Source organism: Taeniopygia guttata, chromosome 18 (assembly GCF_048771995.1).
Source record: "Taeniopygia guttata chromosome 18, bTaeGut7.mat, whole genome shotgun sequence".
NCBI lineage: Eukaryota > Metazoa > Chordata > Aves > Passeriformes > Estrildidae > Taeniopygia > Taeniopygia guttata.
Window position 1 is genome coordinate 4,993,410 of NC_133043.1, and position 15,907 is coordinate 5,009,316.

Below are 15,907 nucleotides of genomic sequence, written 5' to 3' on the forward strand. Positions count from 1 at the left end.
CTTTGATGAGTTCTGGGCCCACTATTAGTAAAAAGTTTGTGACTTGATAGGGACGGGACTGGCCTGGATCTGCAGATCTTTCTGAGGTTTCTATCTGTGAATATGAGCTGCTATTTCAGAGTAATAAAACCAAAAGCAACTTGAAAATAAAACATAGCCCTTGTTTGAAAAGCAAGGAGGAAAGCAGTGCCCTCTTTTTTACAAAGGACAAAATGTACCTTTGCATTGCTAACTCTCCCTTTTCAATGTTTTGTGGTTTATTTTTTCCCTGTGCTTCTCTCCCACGTGGAAGGGATGAGGAAGCAGTGGGGAGGGTGGTGCTGAGGACAGTTTAAGTGTGCAGGAACCGGCTGTTCACCCTCAGCACTGCACTTGTGCTCCAGAGGGATCACCCCGAGCCCATGCTCCTTCCTCCAGCAGACCTTCATGAATTCCAGCTGGAGACTCCTTTTCCTTCCCCCAGGGCCAAAGGGAAACTCACTGATATTTTTCATGTTTAGGATGTGGGGAAGGACATGCAGGAACACTGAAATATGTTAAATTGCTGAATTTCTCTTCCCCTCAGTCCTCCCCCTTTTTTTCCCAGCAGAAGGGACTCTTCCAAGCCCTAGAACAGACCAGAAGAGCAGAGTGCATGGAACAGCACCACCAAACCATGGACCAAATCCTCTGAGCACCGCACAGGAGACACCACAGGCTCACAGCAGCCACCAGCAGCTCGACTCCCAGCCCCCAGCTGGTGTTAAAACCAGTTTTGATTTGGGGCACATCCTCTGCAGGAGGGAGCACAAAGCCATGGCCCTGTGGCACTGGGGACAGCTTTGGCTGTGTCAGCAGCTCCTCAGTTCACAGCTTTGGGCAGGAAGAGCTGCTGCCAGCAATGACACATTTTACCCAGGATCTCCTGAGCAAAGCTGAATTTGGGGAATTCAGTGTTTATCACCATTGCTTTGATCCAGGAACACCAGAGGATGTGATGGGAGCTTCAGTGGAGCAGCCATGGCCAGCCCAGGGACACTTGGGCAGGAGCAGAGCCGTGGCTGTGGCTGATTTTCACACAATAATTGCTGGTGAGAACTTCTGGAGAGCTTCCCCCTTTCAAACACCAAACCCCTCACCGAAGCCAGCAGTGCCAGTCCGTTTATGGAATGTTTTTATCCCAAGATGAGGGATAGGGGTTTGGCTGTTTGTGCTTGGCAGTGTCTGTACATTTGGATGATTTAGGCAGACAACATCTGCTGCCTTTAGTGCCCAGCTGCTCTATTTAATCCCTGTTAAAACTGGTTTTCCCCTTCCAATTTCTTTAAACATTACTGGGAGCCTTGTTTAAAACACATCCCTTATAAAGGCTCCTGGCAACTCTGAAATGAGAGTTTTCCTTAATCTTCCTGCTAACTTCAGGGGATAAACTGTTCAGCTGTCACCGTGTCACTCTGTGGGTGATGTTAATGAGCTGGAGGAGAAGCCAGGCCACAGAAACCCCAAAATCCCACTCCACTTCCCTCTGCCCTCACTCAAACAAGGAACCTTGAGGACTCTGACAGAGCAGGAGTCCCCAGGTCCTGCAGAAGAGCCAAGCACTGTCCAGCAAACACTGACTGAGATCTGCTCAATGAGGTCCTCTTCACCAGGTAATGGTACCGAGCGTGCAGCAGGACCTGGCCAGCAGGAGAAGGTTCCTGGGCATTTTGTGCCCCTCCCCAGCACCTGCCCAGAGAGAAAATCACTTGCAGGTGCTCAGGGAGCTTCAGCAGCAGCAGGAGACACCGAGGGTGAAGGCTGGCCCTGGAGCAGAAGGGAGGAATAGTCTGATTTTACCCTCAAAGCCTCAGCCTTCCCTCTCCTAGCTGTGGTCTCCAGCTATGGAATTCATTCTCCTTGCACTGAGAGCACAGCAGCACATCAGCACCAGCAAAACTCCCACTGTAACACAGATCGGGTGGGGCTCTCCCCAGCAATGAACTCACAGCAGCTCAAGCAGGGGGAAGAACCACACTGCAGCCCCAATTTAAGCCTGAACACCCCAAAAATGACCCCTAAAATGTGATTAGTGACATGGAACAGCTGGAAAAGCCAGCACTGACCCCAGCTGCCACCCAGAAAAGCATCATCCAGCCCCCAAAGTCAGAACTCTGGTAATTCAGCCCATGAATGTGTGCCATGCTGAGTCTCCCCCACCCCAAGCTGGTGCTCTGAGGCACCTTGGACCTCATAATAATTTCCAAGTGCAAATCCCTTTTTCTAGTGAGCATGTATGAGGCAGCCCATGCCCTAAGCTCAAGCAGAAGGAAGCTTTCCTCCCAGCTTATCTGATTTTCTATTCATTGCAAATGCCACCTTTTGGAAGGCCACTTCAGAGCTCAATTCCCACTGCTCATTTTCCTTGGCAAGAGCCCAGGTTCTCTGTGAGCACAGGCTGGGAGCCCAGCTCAGCAAAGTGACACCCACAGCCTGTGCACTGGGGAACACAGGCACGGGGAAACCTCCACATTCCAAAATAAGGGCAGGTGGCAGAGTTATTCATGGCAGATCCCAGGGATGCAGGGGTTTGGGAGGCAAGGAGCATCACAACCAAGAGATGCCCTCCCAGTCCCCTCCTGCCTGGCATGGTCCCTCCCTGTCCCACACTGACTGTCCCAATGGGCACCTCCAGCCCCCAAACCAGGAACAAGGAAAGGTCCTGCTCACCCCTGCACAGCTCGAGCCGGGGAATATCACCTGGAGAAAAGGAGGCAGACAAAGAAACACATCTCTGCTGGAGCAGAGCTGGAGATTCCCAGCCAAGTCCTGATGGATTTTTCCTCAAGCCAAGGAATCACACCAGCCCCCTCCACCACTAGCTGTCCATGCTACAGCAGAGATAACAGAGCTCTGCAATATCATTACCATCATTACAAGAGTGTTAACACAGTAAAATTAACAATTTCTATGTTTCTTGCCCAAATCACCGTTTCCCACCCTAACTCCCTCACACAAAATGACAAACATGACAAAGCCCATAACAACCAACCAGTAAGAACTAAAAATCTTCCTCTGCACCCTGAAGTGCTTCTCTCCCCAACGAAGAAGGAGAAGCTGGATGCTGATCCCTCTTCCCAGTGCTGCTGCAGGGCACCACATCCCTGATGTGACAGACCTGCTGACACAGATCTGGGCTTTGTCCCTGGGTCTGCGCTGCCTCGTGCTGCTGCTCCCTCTAGATCCTACAAACACAAAGCTCAGGGTTATTCACAACAAACATTTGGGCACTTCATACCACATGTTATCTTATTTTTACCTATGGTTTGCCCAAACCCAACCTTCCGAAATCCTGGCAGGACTGGGAGCCAAATCCTTTTGGCATTTGTGCTCACACCTGGAGGAGCAGGCTCAGGTGAGCAGCCGTGGGGAACCCTGGGGTCCCTGCTCCCAGTCCAGGGTCTGCTCCAAACTGGGAACCCTGGGGTCCCTGCTCCCAGTCCAGGGTCTGCTCCAAACTGGGAACCCTGGGGTGCCCTGCTCCAAACTGGGAACTGTGGCCTCAGTATCTCAGAGCCCAATCCATCACCTTTTATCACAAAGGTATCGCTCAAATTCCTTCCCTGAGCTTGGAAAAAGGCTGTTAGGCACACATGTTTCAGACTAAAGGCTGGCCCCAAACCAGCATTTTTCAGCAAACTTGGTCCTGTAAGAGAATTTCCAACAAAATTGTGAGATCAAACAGCCCTGGAGCTGTTTCAGCATAACGATGCACACAGCCAAAAGCCAGATTTGATTGTGCCCCTGCACTTTGATGCCAGACACTTCATGTCATGGGATCTCGTGTACCTTGTGTGATTTATTCCCTTCATGCTGAAGCGTTCCTTGTAAAACTGCTGGGAGAAAGGAAAGTGGAATTTTGTCTGCTTCCACATCCAAGACTTGTACTACTGTTGTGCTGCAGGATTATTCCAGTTACTGATGTCTGGAAAGAGCAGTTCAGTGGGAACAACAAGTACATCCCAGTCCCTCCCAGAGCTCCCTGGGATCACAGGAGAGGTCTGGAGCCAGGCAGGGGTTGGCACAATACTTGGCATAAACAGGATAATGCCCACACCAGCTTGGTTTGGGATGCACAGGAATGAAAAAACTCATTTAACACATCAGCAATTCAGACTAAAGGGTTACACTCAAGCTTGCAGGGAAGTTAATTTATACTAAGAGGTACAGTATAATGATTTTATCAGTTTTTAAGTGATAGAGGGATGCTCTAAGACACCAGCTTCACCATTTTAACAGAACGCCACCTTTATGTCACATTAGTTTTGTTTCTGACTGAAACACAGCTCTGAGGAAGCAACTGCTCCCAGCTTTCCCTCTGCCCTCCAAGCTGCCCCTGGCACTGAACAGAAAAATCTGACACAGCACAGGCCAAAACCCCTCTGTGAAAAATCAGCTCCCACCAACACTGCGGGCACAGCCTGGCACCTCAACTTTCCCTGAACTTAACACTTAAAAATTACATGGCAAAGCCCCAGTGCTGCACCTGTGACTGGGTTCTGCTGCCCCACCCCGAGCCCAGACCCTGGGAGGAACAAGCTGGAATTGTGAGCGTGCTGGGCAGCAGAACTGAACTGCTGCACCCCGGGGATTTGGGGCACTGCCAGTCGGTGCAGCCTCTGCAGAGGGCTGCCAGAGGAGCAATTTATTCTGCTGAGGAGAACAGGAGGGATGGGAGAGGGGCTGGGAGGAGGGATGAGCTGGCCACGCTCCTGGAGGTAATGGGAAAAGCAGGGAATGCGCTGCAGAGCCTGAGCTCGGGCTGAGGGAGCCCAGTTCAAAGCACTCCTCAGATTCCAGCAATACCTCAGGAGCACAACGTGCCCAGAAACGTGGTTTCCTCCTCCTCTCCCGTGCTGTATCCCTGCAGCTCCCAGTCCTCCAGGTTTTCTGGGAAATCCATCAAAAGCCCATCAGTGCCCAGCAGCCCTGACCGAAATCACCGTGACACGGGAGCATCTGGTTCCCAGCAAGCAGGATCCTCCAAAGCCTGGAGATCACCTCCTCCTCAGCACTGCCTGGCCAAGCAGCTCCTCCTGGGGATGTCCCACACCCAGGGATGTGGGACAGAGCAGCCACTGAAAACCTGCCCCTGCAAAACCTCAAAAAAGCCTTCTGAGAAGGGGAAGGCACAGAGGAAGCGTTAAAGTCAGAGTCTTTAATGTACACACTGAAGTAGAAACCATCAAGCTGTGTTTCACTGCCACAAATAGCAAATATTTAAAAATAAAACATTATTTTTAGCCTAAGTGGTGCTTAAGGACTTGAGAATCAAACATTGCTCAGAGACAGGGAAATGTCATCATGAGAAAACGCTGAAGCAGCCGCGTCCTGCTCCCTGAGCAGCAGCTCAGAGAAAGCATTTGGGATCCTGCCTCAAACCTTAAAACTCTCCCTGACTCAGCCAAACCTCCCTAATTCAGCCAAAAACCAGAGGAGAATGAGTCAGGTAGAACACCTTGGTGTATCTACAAGGGTAAAATAAATAAGATTATACAGAAACTGGCACAACGTTTTCCTGGATCCTCCAGCAAAGGCTGCTCTGCACAGGGCAATTTATCCCTGCCTTCCTTTGCCACAGGCAGCGACTGGAGGTCAGGATCCAGAATTCAGCTGCTCCCAGACAGGTGGGGATTTACCAAAAAGGGCTGTACAGGAGAACAGACTGGGCTTGTCCCTTCCTGCTCCTTTACGACACATGACAGACATCCTAAGAAAGCAGGAAAGCAGGCTGGGAAAATAAATCCCCTCTCCACAGCCTCAACTGGAGATTTTATTGAATGGAGGAAAAGCTAAATTAACATGGAAAAAAATCATCAGCGTTTTGAAATATCTACAATTACAGTTCGGTTTTGTTTTCTTTTTAAACAGTTTAAATCAAATGCCCCAAGAAGCAGATGGGAAACTCTCATGTGCTACAAGCTGAGGCTCCTACCAGAGCTCTCCAATAGGAAACTAAAGACAAGGCTTAACGAAGAAGATGTTTAAGATGATAATTCTTATCAAAAAATCCCAAAAGGCTTAAAAAAGTTGGAAACTCATTTCCCCAGCAGTTCTGGTCCCCGTGCAGACAGATGGAGGGAGACAGCCTCCCCCTCCCCAGCGCGGGGTGGGCGAGGTAGGGATTGACTAACCGTGGAAAAATCCACATAATTGAGAAGACAAATGTGGAGCAGTTATTTTACAGCCTGAACTATGCAAGGAAAAAGGCTGCCCGTGCCAAGGGGCCAGCCAGGCTCATTGTGTGCGAGCAGGGCCGGGCAGCAGCGGCGCTTTCATCCCTGCCAGGTGTGGCCCCAGAGCTGCAGCAGCCCCGGGAGCGGCAGCAGCAGCATCTCCTGCATCCTCTGCATCCCCTGCAGCAGCAGCATGCCCTGCATCCCCTGCCTCATCTGCCTCCCCTGCATCCCCACTGCCACAGGAGCAGCAAAATGCCCCCACAGGCTCAGCAGCCCGGGCACTGCTGAGCCCTTGGCTGCTCCCCACAATAACCCCCATTTTCAGCTGCTTAAAACAATGCCTCAGGTTTGGCTTTTCTATTTTTCACATTCTGTGCTGCTTTGGTGTGTGGGTCTGGGCTTCACATGAGGGGATGCTGAGCTCTGTGCACAGAGCAGAGACAAAACAATTCCTGCTCCAGCTGGGCACCAAGGACAAATGATCCAAATCTCAGCCCAGGAGCACAAACACCGTGGGCTGAAGAGAAGAACAAGCAGGGTGGGACTGCCTGGCTAAGCCAGCCCAGCAGAGCCTGACAGGCAGGACAAGGGTGGAAACCCAGCCCAGCAGAGCCCGAGAGGCTGCACAGGATGAGAACCCAGGCCAGCTCAGGCTGCAGAGGGATGAGTGCTCCCTGCTCCTCCCCGTGCTGTCAGCAGCCCTGTGAAGCCCTGGCAGGACACCTCACACCTCCTCACGCTGCTCCAATCACCCAACACTGCTGAAATTACCCTGAGCTCCAGAGCCCCCTGTTCCCATCTGGCTGCTGACCCAGGCTTGGAGACAGAGCCACTCTGCAGCGGCTTCCCTGCTTCTTCCACATTCCTTTTACGAATACCAGGGAATTTCACAGATAAACAAACACTGGAAATACTGAAGTAGCAAAGTCTCGTACTTAAAAGGTTAGAAAACACAACAAACACTTTTTTTTTGTGTAGATACCTTTCTCAGAGCAATGCAAATTTAGTGTAACCTTGGTTTCCATCACCCAGCAGGCAGCACAGGCAGGGTTACTTCCTTGACAGTTACCAAATAATTTGTTTTATCCTCATCACCCAGCACGAGGCTGCATTCCTCGTGGACTGCACACAACTCCAACTCTTGCTCTGGAGCTAAAGCTCCCTCCCAGACCTTCCCACCATGGCCCCCTGACAGCAGCTCTGAGTGTAATTTGATTTTGACAGCTTCCTTGGGAGATGAAACACTATTATCCCAACTCAGACTGAAAATAGGAAAACTCACAGTTAAGGTTTATTTTGGCTGTTCAGTAAAAGAGAGTTTGAAGGTCTCTTTTTTAAAACCACCTGCAAACCAAACCTTATCTACCCTTCCAAGCAGCATTTAATATATTTTGATATATTTCAGGACATGGTTTCGTGGTGGACTTGGCAGTGTCAGGTTCACAGCTGGACTCAGCGGTGTGAAAGGTTTTTCACAAGGAAATGATCCCACATGCCCAGTCCCTGCTGGGAAGGCCCAGGAGATGCCCAGAGCTCCTTCCCAGCCCAGACCCTCACTGAGCCCAGCCTGGCTGGTCCCAGCCCCTCACCCCCAGCTCCTGGGAGCAGCACACACAGGTTTATACCCCCAGACAACATTTACCTGCTGCTGCTGCCTCCAGCCCTCTCACAAGCCTGGCCTCACTCTCTAAACCTTTTCCCACACCCAGAAGGAACGAGGCAGGGACCCTACAGCCAGCTTGTGTCACCACACATGCACAGCTCAACCCCAGAAGAGATCGAGCCCTGTGCAAAAGATGAGGCAAGACCCACAGAAAACAGAGTGCAAGTGTTTTAGGACTAAAAATACCCCCAAGAAGTGCCCTGTAAGCTCAGGTTTGCCACTTCCAGCTTCTCACTGTTCACACCCAGCCCAAGTATTGCACTATTTAGACCAGGCAAGACAAAAAGCAAAGTTAATTTTTCCCCTAGGAAGGGTTAAATCCACTTAAACAAAGTGGATTAAAGACAGAGCCATGTCCCAGTGCCCCAGTAACACTGAAGTCGTTTCTATCCCACACAATAAGCTCAGGAAGCAAAATTTAAACCTATCTGCATGGTCTGAGGTCACTCGGGCTAGGGACGGTTATTTTAAATCTGAATATTAAAAACATATGCTTCTAGCAAAGCTGAACCTGCTGGCGCTCAGCCTTTCCCAGGGAATGCTGAACACCTCCAGAGCCCACCAAGCAGGACTGGAGCCATCCCCAAGGGCTCACAGCAGGCAGGGCTGGGGCTCCATAGGATGGAAACAGATATTGTTTAGACAAGATGATGAACATCTCTAAAGATTCAATCTTTAATCATTTCTGATTTACAAACTAATCCTAACAATGATGCAATGCATCCCCAGCCCACTGCTCTGAGGCTCACAACTCCAGCACAGCCCATACACAGTGCTAATCAGTTTGTATTACAGCAGAAATGCTCTTAATGAACAGCAGCGTGAAGAGACGTTTGGTTTGTGCAATGGCCACGTAAATAACCTTCAGGAGAAGCCCTTTAGTGGCCATGTCCTGGCTGGGCTGGGCTGGCTGCAGCAGGAGCTGAGCACTGCCCTGGGAGAGGGGAATCCTGCAAAGAATGATTTCCAGTCAGTCTTTGCAGCACCAGGAGTGCTTCCCCTCCCTTCCTCGACTGCCAGGACAATTCTCCAGGTGTGCACAGAGCAGCCAGAGCAGGGCTCCAGCCTCAAGCACTTCGAGGGCAGCTCCAGGGTAACAAAATTCTCACACCAGGCTGAGCCCAGGCCCCCTGGAGGACCCTGTGCCACCCACTGTGACCAGGGGTGACACTGCAACCTTGCTTTGCAGAGCAGTGTAAACAAAAACACAGTGCCACAGTTTTCTTTCAGAAACTCGGTTTTGACAAGAAATTCAAAACCCTTACATAACCATATAATTAAAGGATTATTATGAGAGATGGTTTGCTTAAAATGATCCGTTCTGCTGGAGAACATCCTGACTGGGTGCAGCACTCTCCTAACCAGGAAAAGGACATAAAGTGGCTGATTTTGCAGCTTATCTGTTCAGGAACTTATTTATGCTCTGCTCCAAAGTTTAGAGGAGCCGGAAGCCAAAGAACCCCTCCTCAACAGAGCAAAGAAATGACACTGACAGGAAAAATGCCAAACGGGGCGAGTTTTGCAAGCTCCCAATATTTACCATCCATCCCAGAGTACTCCATTCTCATGCAAGCATGTCACAATGAGAAAACAACATCTCTATAAGGGTAAAACAAACAGCATTCACAATTTCTGAAAGCATTCTTCCACAATTATTGCACTAGATTAGATTGCCTCATCACCAGGGCCAGAGGCCATTTACACTATTTTCTTTCTTTTTTATTTTTTTTATGGAACAGATGAAAGGATTACAGAAAGTTTTCTGGGGCCAAATTCGGAGCTAATGATGGGAAAATTCTTTTGCTAATCCCCACTGCTAGCAGACTCCTGAGGCTGGAAAAAACACAATGTCTCCTGGTACCCTGCTTCCATGCTGCTCATCAGTGCAAAATGCCCAGCTCAGGAGGTTTGCAAAGGCCCATCACTTTCAGAGCCATAAAATCTGCAGGATGGGGCTACACTGCAAACCTGAGTGCAGAACCACTAAAATCTGCACAGTGAGAGCCAAGGATGGGGCTCAGCCTCAGCCACGTCCATCCCAGCTGTGCCTGGTGTGGAATCCAGAGCTTCCCTCTGGCTGCCCTGGCAGGTCTGGGACCCTGGCAGGGGTCAGGAACCCCCCTGGACAGAGCCCCCAGAGACACTGGCTGTGATCTCTGTCCATGGAAAAGAGTTTTCAATCTTACAGGATGAATTACCAGCTCTGAGTGTTTGATATAAGTAATAATTAAGTGTGGCACGGGTGCAAAAGTAAAATTTTAGGATTCTAGATGAGGGGTTCAAAGGGGACAAGATGGAGGAAATTGGGTGTGTCTTGTCCTTTCCTCCTTCTTCATGCCCTCCATGTTTCACTGTGGTGTTGGCATTTTTCTGTTGGTTTAGGCTGGGGACACACTGTCCAACGTAGGTGACAGATATTGGCACGTTATTGTAAATCCAGCACAGGTAGTTTGTGGTATTTAATGTTTGTACCATCCCACTGAGGGCAGAGCCCCACACGCTGCCCTGCAGGACAGAGCTGCGGCAGGGCAGCAGAACATGTTAGAGATAAACAGAATAAACAACCCTGAAACCAGCACAGACCAATTATGGCTTCTGCTTTGGCAGTGGGGCTGACAGACAGAGACTTTCTACAACCTCGGGATCATCAATACCCACAGATTCCAACAGCCCAGCAGACACCTCCCTCCCAACGCCAGTTCAATCACCTTGCAGTCATCTAACAATACAAAGGAATTTGCGTGTGAGGAGTAAACTCTGCGGAGTTAATGCCCGGGTCCTGGTGCATCTGCAAAGGCACAGCTACACCAGCTGGCACTCGGGGAAAACGCCCTGGCAGCCTCAGAGAGCTGCAGACACTCCAGAGAGCTGGAGCTCCTTGGAATGGAGAGAGCAGCCTGAGGAACGAGTCTGGAAAATCAGTACCCGGCTCCCTAAAGCCTCATCCATTCACGCACATTACCAGCTACTTCTGAATTAAGCCAGGCTTTACTTTAACAGCAGGACAAGCTCCAGGCACCTCCGGAGCTGCACAAGGTGGGAACATCCCCAGCAGCCAGGGAAGTGGAAGTGAAGCTTCCCACAGAAAGGGGCTTTTGATGGAAAGTCTGACTGGAGGAAAGAGAAATGTTGAAGCAGCACTTAATGAAGATGAACTTCCCCTGCCTCCCCACAACCCAGACGATGCCATTATCACTCAGCACCAGGAAGGAAAGGGATTCCAGGGAAGGGGAAATTACAGGGCAGTTATCCTCATCAACCTGAGCGAGCAGCAGTGACACGAGCTTGGCACAGAGCCTGAGCAAAGTCTGCTCATGGTTAAGCACAGGGCATGAAGTAAGATGTGCACAGGGAAAACAGCCCCTGGAAAATATTGCTAAGGGCTTCAGCTTTTCCAGGGTGCCAGTGGCAACAAAATGTCTGACCTTATCCCCCCGTATCTGCCAAAAAAGCCCAAAAAAGGGGATTGCATCAAGTCAGCGGAAACACGGGAGTTCCACTGGCCTGGCAGGGCTGGGGCTGAGTGCTGAGTGATCTGCCCCCACATCTGGGGAGCCAGGCTGATTCCCAGCTCCCTCAGACAGCTTCAGCCCTCCTGGTGACAGCTCCTGCCCGGCTGGCAGGTCTGCAGGTCTGCTGGGCACAGGCTGTGAGCAGCACAACCCTCACCACCCCCTGCCACTTCCCCTCTGCGGAGGAACAGCTGCCTCTGGCTCAAGGTAGAGCCCCCACAAAAACAGGAATCTGCTCAAGGCTTTCTAACTGTCTGCAACACAAACAACACCAGCACCACCTGCAGTATTTGGGAAAAGAAGGGTTAAATATATTCCATTTCACAGATATTTCAGGGTCTCATTGATAAAGTCTGGCAAAAACACAGAACCTTCAGGGTCCCAAAACCATAAGAATTTGGGGAACCATCCCCAACAGAGAAATGGGACACAGATCATGTATTTTCCTGAGGAGAAACCAAAGTTTCAGAGAGTCCATAAACATTCTCATGCTTCCCACCTGTTTCCCATCTAGAGCAAAAAAAAAAAAAAAAAAAAAAAAACAAACCAAAAAAAAAAAAAAATTAATATGACTTTCTAAGCAACGATTAATAAAGAAAGCTATGAGATGAGACCTCTGATTGAAAATGTCTTTCCTCACGAGGCAGAGGATCCAAATATGACAAGAGCACTAAACACAGTGTCTCCCAGCTGCACAAACCCTTCCTTAACAACCCTAAGATTAATAAACAAAGACATTTCTAGGCATTTCCCATCCCTCCTGGGTTCAGCCGTGGCAAACAGGAGAAATCCATCCTCCTGCTTCCCCGTGCTGCAGAACAGAGCTCCCAGCAGCACCTCCTGGCAGTGACGTGGATTTGGGAACCCTCACTCCCAGCAAACTCACAGAGAGATGCAAAGGGAAAATTGCAAAGGGAAAATCCCACCCCGGGAAGAAGCAGGTCTCAGGGTTTGGTCTCAGGGTTGTTGTAGGAATATAAAAAGGTAAAGACTTTAGAAAGTTCAAAAAGGCCCCAGAAAGTAGACATAAAGCTAAGAAAAGCTGGGAATTTTTAAAACCATCTCATGGGAAGTTAAGAACCAAGTGAATACATTTATATTTATCAATAAGGAACAAGAAAGAACAAGAACTTATTGATAGTTCAAGAGGTGAAAAGTCCTAGATATATGCTTTGCAAAGACAGAAAAAGTTTCAATCTTAAATTATGAATTGTGTATTGTTTGAGGTTGATAGAAGTCCTTTTGTTAATGTTTAACCCATGTAGGTCCTTTTGTTATTGGTTGGAGTATAATGACTTTGCACCTTTTCTTTTATGCTGCTGGTTCAGAGAATATGTAGAAAAAGGCTTTGCATGAGCTGCCATCCTGTCTCTGATCTGGATTTGCGTGGATGTTGTTATTTTCTCTGTTCTCTTGCTTTTTGCTTGTATGATACAGACAATAAATCCTGAGTCTGACCCAGCCAGGGTCCCACCAGTCTGTGAGACACAGATCTGGCAGAGGCTGCCAGCAAGGAAAGGGCACTGCCCTGCTCAGAGGTTCATCAGGAAAAGGCACAGAATGAGAACGCTCAAGTGAAGCCCTGCAACACATAAAAACTGTCATAAAATGGAAGAAGGCAGAAGATGGAGAACAAAATGAATTCTGTGCTTGGAGCAGCAATCACCAAGGTCTTTGTTCAAAAGTCAGGCTGGGGGAAACATCCCAAGGGCTCCACACAGCCCACAGGGAATGGAGGGAGGCAAATAAAACCAGGTGATGAATGGGCAGAATCTGCACTGAACATAAACCTTCAGTGCCAACTGCTTGCTCTGTGGGCAGAAGGAGCAGTTGTGTGAGGAGAGGAAAAAACAAATCCCAGTCTTACAGAAAAGTGAGGCAAAATCTTGTCCTTACCGTTCTGCTCATCCAGCTCATTCCCAATTTCCTGCCCCATTTGTTTTTGCCTGGATATGATTGAAGAAAGAGCATCGAGTCCAGCATCTTGTTCTGCACCAGGAAAATATGTTAAATTACTTCAAGAAGTTGCTGAAATGCCAGGCTACATAAAATAGGTAGAAGTGAAGGAAAAAAATTCTACTCTGTGCTTAAAGGGCTAAAATGTATTAAGAAAAATACACGAACACAACATGAAAATTAATCCTTATGGCAACAGTACTCTTGAAATAATGTGAATGATGGGTAAATTATTTCTCTGCTCTGGCTGAGGATCCAAAAAAAAAAAAAAATCCAAGAATTCAACATTTAGCTGTTACTCAATCATAAATGCAGGGGATTTTCTGGCACACACAGCGAGCTCCAGATTAGCCTTTTAAAATTTTCCAAGCAACTTTGAACATGAATAAAAGAAAACAGGTGATGCAAACACCAAAGAATTCAAGGAGGTTTTTAAAGCTGCGAGAGGACAGAGGGTGGGGAGAGCTGAGGGCAGTGACAGTGTGATGTGCTCCCAGAGCTCTGCAGAGCTCCTGGGTGAGGAACCACATCCCCTGTGCCCTGCAGCCAAAATGTGCAGCTCTCCCTGCCCACAGCTGCCAGGTCAGTGCCCAGGGCACAGCGGTGATGGAAAATGGGGTGGCCAGGACACCCTCCACTTCAACAGCCTCGTTCAGCCTCATTTAATTACCTCCAGTGTAATTAAAAACCCTCCTGCACCATCCAGACATTCTCCTGAGCTGCACACAAGTTGTTCCCAGGCAGAGTGAAGCAGGCTTTTTCTGGAGACTGATTTCATTGCATCACTTCCAGTACTGGAATTGCCTGGAAATGAGCTCATCATCCACCTGACCTCCTCAGGCTGAGCCTCCCAAAGTCAGAGACTCCTTACGGGTGCCGAGGGCCAAAATCTGAAGGGCCTTTTTGGGTGAGTTAATTTTTATCTCGTCCCAGTTCAACAAGACCTTTAGTGCACACAGCAAGGCCCCTACCCTCAGTGCAGTTATGTGATCACACTGCACACCAAAACCATGAATATGGGCAAAACCAGGACTCCCGAAATTTAATTTAAGAAGTTACATCCAGATAAGAACAATGCTGCCCCTCCAAATATACAGAAATCAGCTGCCTGGAGCTGCTGTGTTTGACATCTGTAAAGAATAAAACTTCAGCAGAGGTTTGTGGCAGGCACATTCCTCTCTCTCTCAGGATTTTTCATAGAGGTGCACAGAGAGAAGAAAGAGACAACAATTTATATTTCTACTCCTTGTTTTTCTCATGTGGAATGTGTTTGGAGAATTGTTTACCTGGGGTGATTGCTGGGTTGGGTTCTGGTGAGGATTGTTTGAGCTGATGGCCAATCCAACCCACCTGGGGCTGGACTCTCAGAGAGGGTCAGGAGTTGGGAGTGAGTTAGATATAGGAGTAAGAAAAGTAGGTTTGTAGCTTTAGTATCTCCTTTAAATAGTATATTAATGTATTATAGTATAGTTATAATAAAGAAACCATTCAGCCTTCTGAACTGGAGTCAGACATCAGCATTCCTTCCCACCAGCTTCACCTGCATTTCCAATACAGACTGGGGTACTGAGGTTCAAATAAAAGCTCCTCTCAGAGTCCCAGAGATGCTCAAAACACCCAGAAAGTCTCGTGTACCTTCAATGATCCTTCTCTGCTGCTGCCTGAGCTCATCAAAGCCGAGTCCTCTGGTCTCCTCGGGTTCTTCCAGGAGCCAGGGGTTGGTGACGCCTCGTTTGGCCCCTCCTGCCATGAGGCTGGATCTGAAAAGAGCCCCAGTGAGTGATTCCCACCCCTGGCACACAGCACAGCCAGGGCTGAGCACTGCCAGGGGTCTGTGCAACCCGGGAGGAGTGCAGTCCCTGAGAACAAATCCATCTCACAGGCTGGAAGGGGCAAGGAAGGGCAGAACTCATCTTACAGGGATAAATAGATTATTATATATATTCCTCTTACAGGGATAAATATGTTATTATATATTCCTCTTACAGGGATAAGTAGATTACAGGGATACACAGATAATAGACATAAAATGCTGTTTGCATGAAGAACACACAACATTCCTGGGAATACTCATTCCTGGATTTGCCACATGACCAAAGCACAAGCTCATAAAAATACTGCTACAGCCTCAAACAGTAAAAGGATCTACTTGTTAATAGAGATGCAAATCAGATGGGACTTAATTCCCTGCAATCCTGACCAAACCTAACCAGGAACATTCCTGAATTTTAAGAACTGTAGATGGACACAGCTCCCTTCCTGCACTTCCCAGTCTGGCATCAACCCGAACAAGAAGCCAGGAACACACACTCCCAAACGAAAGAGTAATTAAATAATGGGTTTTCTTTCCAAAGAATTATGACTTGAGATTGTTCACATTACAGACACTTCCCTGGTGACCACAGAAAACAAGATTTCCATGTCCAGAGCACATAAATCCAAGCAGTAAAACGAAACCCCACTCAAATATTTCCTCAAAACCAGATTTCTGCCTTCCAGCTCTCACTGGTTTCTCCTACAGGACAAACCTCCCTGAAGCCAGAACTGCAGCTCAGGTTTGGGGGCAGGCATGGTAAGGT

At 48.7% G+C, this 15,907-nt stretch overlaps 1 protein-coding gene across 1 annotated transcript in view; it reads right to left on the reverse strand.

Moving 5' to 3' along the window:
* STX8 (syntaxin 8) overlaps nucleotides 1-15,907 on the reverse strand; it is an 80,202-nt gene that overhangs the window by 52,385 nt on the left and 11,910 nt on the right. Inside the window, exons 5-6 of the mRNA XM_030287139.4 lie at nucleotides 14,964-15,088; nucleotides 13,269-13,361 (exon numbers count right to left, since the gene is read on the reverse strand). Coding sequence (XP_030142999.1) covers nucleotides 13,269-13,361; nucleotides 14,964-15,088 — 218 coding nt within the window. The remainder of the gene's footprint in view (nucleotides 1-13,268; nucleotides 13,362-14,963; nucleotides 15,089-15,907) is intronic.